This window comes from Microtus ochrogaster, linkage group LG9 (assembly GCF_000317375.1).
Source record: "Microtus ochrogaster isolate Prairie Vole_2 linkage group LG9, MicOch1.0, whole genome shotgun sequence".
Taxonomy (NCBI): domain Eukaryota; kingdom Metazoa; phylum Chordata; class Mammalia; order Rodentia; family Cricetidae; genus Microtus; species Microtus ochrogaster.
This window is the reverse complement of record NC_022034.1, coordinates 11,141,144-11,148,043: the sequence shown is the minus strand read 5'-3', so window position 1 is coordinate 11,148,043 and position 6,900 is coordinate 11,141,144. Positions and strand designations below refer to the sequence as shown.

General features: G+C 50.1%; 1 protein-coding gene across 2 annotated transcripts in view; it reads left to right on the top strand.

Annotated features, from left to right (window-relative positions):
• The window catches only part of Tmem181 (transmembrane protein 181), a 62,083-nt gene that overhangs the window by 44,058 nt on the left and 11,125 nt on the right, over nucleotides 1-6,900 (top strand). For both annotated transcript variants that reach the window (XM_026787380.1, XM_005363395.2), the window contains exons 6-10: nucleotides 2,447-2,557; nucleotides 3,446-3,526; nucleotides 5,065-5,164; nucleotides 5,634-5,764; nucleotides 5,945-6,036. In XM_026787380.1, the coding sequence (XP_026643181.1) occupies nucleotides 2,447-2,557; nucleotides 3,446-3,526; nucleotides 5,065-5,164; nucleotides 5,634-5,764; nucleotides 5,945-6,036 (515 nt within the window). The remainder of the gene's footprint in view (nucleotides 1-2,446; nucleotides 2,558-3,445; nucleotides 3,527-5,064; nucleotides 5,165-5,633; nucleotides 5,765-5,944; nucleotides 6,037-6,900) is intronic.

Sequence of the window (6,900 nt, the reverse complement as noted above, 5' to 3'; positions counted from 1 at the left end):
TGGAGTGTGTGTATGTGTGTCTGTTTTGTGTGGCTGTGTGGAGTGTATGTATGTGTATGTCTGTTTTGTGTGGCTGTGTGGAGTGTGTGTATGTGCATGTTTGCACGTTTGTGCACATGGGTAGAGAGGTCAGAGACTGGTGTTGGGTGTCTTCCTCAATAATTCTGCACCTTATATATTAAGTGAGGGCCTCTTGTTTGAGCCCAGAGCTCACCGCAGGCAGCCTTGCTCTGGGGTCCTCCAGAATGCTGGGATTGAAGGAGGTGGAGACCTGAACTCTGGGCCTCGTGCTTAATGAGCACTTTCTCCACGGAGCCACCTCCCAAGTTCTCATTGCTAATTTAATATAAAACAAACAAACAGAAAGCACTAGCACCCTGAGGTGGTGAGAAAACCCTGGTCTTTTACAGGGTGCTTCCTAATCAGATGGAGCATAGTTTGACCCTGGGATCTATACATCACCAGGTAGCGGCTTCGTTATGGCATCTGTAGCAGTACATTTGAACTGAGCTCTGTCTCCTACTAAAAATGCCTCTGCTTGGAGAGATGCTCGTGTGAAGATCGTGTGCTGCTCTTCCAGAGACCCAAGTTCATTTCCCAGCAGCCACATCAGGTAGCCTGCAACCTCCTATAGCCCAGGCTCCAGGGGATCTGATGCCCTCTTCTGGTGTTTTTGGGTGTGTGTGCTTGCACGTGCGCGCACACACACTTCAACATTTAAATTACAAAGGATTCTTTTGCTTGTTTGGTTTTTTGGTTTTTGAAGGCAGGGTTTCTCTGTGTAGCTTTTGGGTCTGTCCTGGAACTCACTCTGTAGACCAAACTGATCTTGAACTCACAGAAATCCACCTGCTTCTGCCTCCTGAGTGCTGGGATTAAAGGCGTGCACCACCACTGCCCAGCAGATTGTTTTACCTGTAAAAAATGTCTCTGACAGCTGGGTGTTGGTGGCACATGCCTTTAATCCCAGCATTCAGGAGGCAGAAAGGCAGGCGTATCTTTGAGTTTAAGACCAACCTGATCTACAAAGTGAGTCTAGGACAGCCAGGGCTACACACAGATAAACCTTGTCTCGGAAAAAAGAAAAAGAAGAAGAAGGAAGGTCGGTCAGTTTCTCACAGAAGGTGTACTGGTGTGCTACTGACATTGAATCTGACTGTTCCTGGTTCCGCTGAGTCCTTAGCGACACCTGTGACAACAGTCACAGCAGGAAGGGGAACATTGCTTTGCTGGGGGTAAGAACCACACAGGCGGAGAGGGCAGGAAACCAGCACTGAGGAAGAGGAGGAGGTAGCTGCTCAGGTAGGAGTCATCACAACTGACTCTTGCTTTGACTTGTGAACAGGGGTAAATCAAAGGGCCCTTACCTGCTCCGAGGGGCTATCCAGCTGGCTGGCTGTGGAGGGACTTACCGTTGGGAGCCACAGTGAAAGTAACAGGGAGGGGTCCACTGCCCTTGCAGAGGGGGTGTGACCACCCAGATGCTGCAGGCCTTTGTGGCTGGGTCGGAGCAGAGCCATGGTGGAGAGTGCCTGCAGGCCTCTGTGGGCAGGAGGGTTGGCCATGCAGCAGGCCCGAGTCCTAATCCTGAAGGACTAGAGTCTGGGGCTCAGTAGCCCATGAAGCATTCACATCTACCAATCAACTCGCCACTGCTCGCAGCCTTTGCTTTTGGTGTGTTTGTGGTGGGGGGAGACAGACATCTGTAGCACAAATAATAAAACCCCAGAGACAGATATTGGGGTTCAAGCTGAAGGTCAGAAAAGCAAAGCAGCCAGCCACTGGCTCTTACCTCTACCCCAGACCAAAACAGGCGATCCTGCCTCCTGGAATCCTCAGACGGAGACTGAGACTCTGAGCTCCTTTCTCCTCCCATTTTATAATCCTCTCTAGTGCTGGGATTAAAGGTGTGCACCACCACCACCGGCCTGTATGGCTGACTAGTGTGGCTAACTTTGCATGCTGATCTTAAGGCAAGCTTTATTTATTAAAACACAAGTAAAATATCACTACAGAGATCCATGTAGGGAACGGCGGGCTGAAATCGAGGAGAGAAAAATACGTTTCTCATAGACTGCACATGGTCACAGCATTGTAGAGTGGGCCTAGGCCATAGCTAAGCATGCAGGTCCCCCATGCAGTAGCGTGTTTACAGATGAGCCAGGCAGGCTTGTGTTCTTGCGTAGTTGGCTATTCTAAGCGGGTGATATGTTGTCTTTCGGTCACCCACAGTAGGATGATTCTGATCACAGTAAGTCACGAAATGCCCGTTGGGCGCCTGCTTTCTAGGGACTGTCCTTGGCTGGCATCTGCCTTTCGCCAAGCTTTTGGCAAGTTCGCCTGAGATGATGTGTTCTGCTCATCTGTTGTTGGAATGAGTCACTTGGGCTTGTGGGTAGGAGGGTCCTTTCCACTTGTTTGATGACGTGAACCTCCTTTCTTTCAGAAATGTGAGGAAATCATTGTGGCCCACCTTGGCTACCTAAACTACACGCAGTACACAGTGACCGTGGGGTTTGAGCACCTGAACCAGCCCATCAGGGAGATGAACTTCACAGTGAGTACACAGCCAGCCACACGCTCCTGCGGCTGCCTTGTTAGGTGCTCGGGAACATCAGTGCCTCGTATGGCTTATTTTAGAAAACCAGTTTTCTAAGTGTGTGGAACCAAGAATAGCTTAAACAAATGGCACAGAATGGCGAAGCCAGGGCCATGCAGCACAGACCAAGCAAGCCAGGGCCTACTCGGCAGTACAGCCTACAGGACTGTTCGGAGTGCACATTCATATTTATATACTTTCCTTAAGTATTTTAGAAGATACTTCTCACACATGCATGCTACACAAGTCTGTTTTCATGTAAAGACTGGCATTTTCTAGTAAAGACTGTCAAGGCTGACTTTTGATAGGAAATTTAAAATTCAAATGATTATAGAATAATTTATCTGCCAGATTCACTATTTAAAACCATTTTTAAAAGTTCTTAGTATTTAAGTTTTTTTTTTTGGGGGGGGGGGATTGAGACAGGGTTTCTCTGTATAGCCCTGGCAGTCAAGGAACTCACTCTGTAGACCATGCTGGCCTCGAACTCAGAGATCCCCCTGTCTTTGCCTCCCAAGTGCTATACCACCATCTTCTGGCTTTTTTTTACCTGTTCTTTAATAGAGAAATAAAAATTTTTTAAATTTTGTAACATTGTGAGAAAACAGAAGGAAAAAGCATTTTGAACTCCTCAGGGATGGTTACTAATGTCGGGTGTGCCTCCCTATGCCCTCACCATGGGATAACAGTTTCTGATAGTCAGGACTTCTCCCTTTGGGTGCAGATCTGACTTTTGTTGTCTTGGGGAGCATGCTCACACAACCCACCCCACCTGAGTCTTGTCCTGCTCTGTCCCGCCCAATTCCACACACCCCTCCCCACACACACATCTGTTTCCTGTTTCAGTGGAAGACGTACAACCCTGTGTTTTCCCAGCTGGAGATCTGGTTCCGCTTCGTGTTTGTGGTGCTCACCTTCATTGTCACTGTGAGTACCGTGTGCCTGGGGCTCTGGCCCCGTCACTGGGGATGAGGCTAGTCTGTGAAGTTCCTGTGGGCAGAGAGCAAGCTCCAGGGGGCTTTACCCAGACTCTGAGCGAGGCCCTCTAGTGGTCCATCTGGTATTACTAGCCAGTCTGTGTCCACTGAGGCACTGTGCTGCAAAAAGACTGGATAGTGAATCATTCCCTGGGTGTTTTTGTGTAGTGTAAGAGATGTCGGTCACTGTCATCTAGTAAATACCCATTGTAATACCGGAAACATCACTTAACCCTTATGGAAAGGAGTTGGCCTTGTTGGAGGGTCACTCAGCAGCTTCCTTTCGATTTTTGTGTTTGGAAAATTATTCTGAATATTTGAGTTTTGGGATGGTTAAAGGAAAAGCTGGCAGAGAAACGGTTCTGAAAATGCAAGCTGCTGGTTCATTTGGGACCTGAAATGTGCCCACAAGCACACACACTTTGGGGGAAATGTTCAGGCACAGAAAGGGTGTCCATGAGAACAGGGGTATAGACATCCGAGACAGAGTGCACCGTGTTGAGTGGCTGGTTGACACTGACAGCCGTGTTCTGTTGTCAACTGCTGTGCACCGTCGTGCTGACAGGGACTGTAGTCACATCTGTCTCTGCGGACACAGACAGCACCCCTGGCATAGTATAGGCCACAGTGGAGAGCTGCACACGGGCATCTACTGAAGGGTAGGTGCATAGAGACAGGGCCCAGACCCTTGAGTCAGGCTAGGGTGGCTGTGCCCTGTCTGGACCATGGAGAGAGAAGTGGACTGCTGACCTCATAGTTGGTCTGAGGGCTGTCTGGTATCTGGATTCTCTTGGGGCCCAGAGATTGGTAATCACAGACCTAAGATTGCTCTTAAATGGAGAAGAGACCTGAACATTAGCAGATAACCTGTACTGGAAAAAACAGCCCCAGGCCAGGAAATTCAAGCAGCCCAGAAATTATTAGTTTATATTAGATGACAGGGAAAAATAACCCCTATGAAATGCACACAGCGTTTGAACTGTCTAAAGACATTTCTCGCAAGGGCTCTACACACAGTGGAGGTGTTTGAAGACATGCTCAGCCTCTGACTGCGGCATGGCTTTGCCTCTGGCTTTCCCCTGGGGATCCTGATGTCATCGTTAGTACATGGTGCCCTCTGTCAACTGTCCTGCTGGGTAGGTGGCCTGGTGGCATCTGCAGATGGGCTTGTGCCCTGGAAGCCCTGAAAGCCTCTGTGTGGAAACAGGCCTGACCGAAGCATCCCAAGCAGAAATTCAAGAGGTGGGCATGCTCTCTGTTTGCAGAGAGTTCACGGCCTTGTGGAAACAGCATGCAACGTGTCTCAGCTGTGGCCCCATGCAGCAATCGCGGTTTTTTGTCTCATCTGTCTCCTACAACTGGTGGGACCTCAGTAGTCACTCTAACCAATGACTCAGTGGATCCTGCCTGGTGCCGCCCTGCTGGGGTGAGGCTCGCCCTGCCGGGGAGCAGCGCCCACCACACAGCCACCCGCCATTTGCTTTGCAGTGCCTGTTTGCGCATTCCCTGCGCAAGTTCTCCATGAGAGACTGGGGCATCGAGCAGAAGTGGATGTCGGTCCTCCTGCCACTACTGCTGCTCTACAACGGTGGGTGCCACTTTTATCTCGGAGCTCCCCCTCCAGATTCAGAGCTGGCCTGGTCCCAGAGACCCCAGCTGTGTCCGCAGGTACTCCCTGCTCCCAGGCACCATGTTACACAGCCATAGCAGATGCTTGGATCCCGAGCAGACACAAACTGCCTGGGTAGTGGAGCTTGGACGACCTGCAGACTCAGCAGTCTTGGGACTTGGCTGAGGTGCCCGTGCATGCGTGTGGCTCTCCTCCTCTGTCCCCATTCCAGAAAGCATTTGCTTCCTGAGCTGCGGCGCTGGGGCAGATGCTCTCTCTCTGTTAGGATCATTGTTTCAGTCTGCCCGGTGGCTTTCAGACACTCAGAAAACAAAATCACCTTTGAGCTCAGAGTTCATTATTGTGCTTTCCCTGATCAGAGGCTGCGGCTCTGTGTGGGCTGCCAGCCAGCTCTGTTCTTGCCCATGTTCTGTCTTCTGCCTTCCAGACCCGTTCTTCCCACTCTCCTTTCTGGTGAACAGCTGGTTCCCGGGGATGCTGGATGACTTCTTCCAGTCTCTGTTCCTGTGTGCTCTGCTGCTCTTCTGGCTGTGCGTGTACCACGGGATACGGGTCCAGGTAAGCAGACAGGCCATCTCCTCGTCCGATGCTGGTCATCCTTCAGAATGAGTGGTACCGTGAGACCCTCCCTGGCCTGCACTGCTGTGTAGATGTGTTTGGGGTCTACTGTGCTCTTTTAGGGGCTAGTCACTGTTTGCTCTGTTTCTTATTTTTTCCTACTATTTATTTATTTATTAGGGAGAAAGAAAATGCTTAACCTTCTATTTGCCTAAATTCTTTATCGTTGGACTGCTGTGGCTGGCTTCCGTTACGCTGGGAATATGGCAGACGTGAGTAATGAATGCTACTGGGTGTGAAACGGTCACCCCTGGAAAGTGTTGACATCAGTGGGCAGGCTGGACCTGCCTGCCCTGTGGTCTCATCCAGATGACAGATAGCCTCTGCCCTGGCTCATGTGTAGTCAGACGACTGGATCCAGCTGGGCTTGTGTGGTCCTCGTTGAAAGATCTCCTAGTGTAAGGTGGGAAGGGAGAAAGCCTGTATCATCCTAGGCTTCTTTAGTAAGAAAGGATGTTGTTTGCCCAGCAGAGTCATTGGGGTCCCCTCTTGCATCTTCAGGTTTTCTGACCCTTGCTCAGCTTCAAGCCTGGTCCTGATTGGACACACACGTGACCCTGGTTAGACTGTACCCTTTGGTAAAACAGCTTTGCTGCCGGAGCTTTGCATCACTGCCCAACTCCCCAGAGACACCACTCGGTCCCTGACCCAGTGTGGTCTGATGGCGTTCATGCCTTGTGCATGAACAATGGCACCGACAAGACTTCCAGGTCACTTCCTCCTCTGCCAGCCTCGCTCCCAGAGCTAATTCTGAAGTTAAGGCTCATGCAAGTTTATAGTACACTTCTTTTTGGTTTTGGTTTTTTGGAGACAGAGTTTCTCTGTAGCTTTGGAGCCTGTCTTGGAACTAGGTCTTATAGACCAGGCTGGTCTCGAACACAGAGATCCGCCTGCCTCTGCCTCCTGAGTGCTGGGATTAAAGGTGTTCTCTACGCTTCTTTTTCCTCTTTCTTTCTTTCTTCTTTCTTTCTTCTTTCTTTTTCCCTTCCATTCCCCTTCCTTTCTTCCTTCCTTCTTTTTTTCTTTCTCTTTTCTTTTTGCTTGCTCTGCCTTCATCTATCCCACGTGCCCACGCA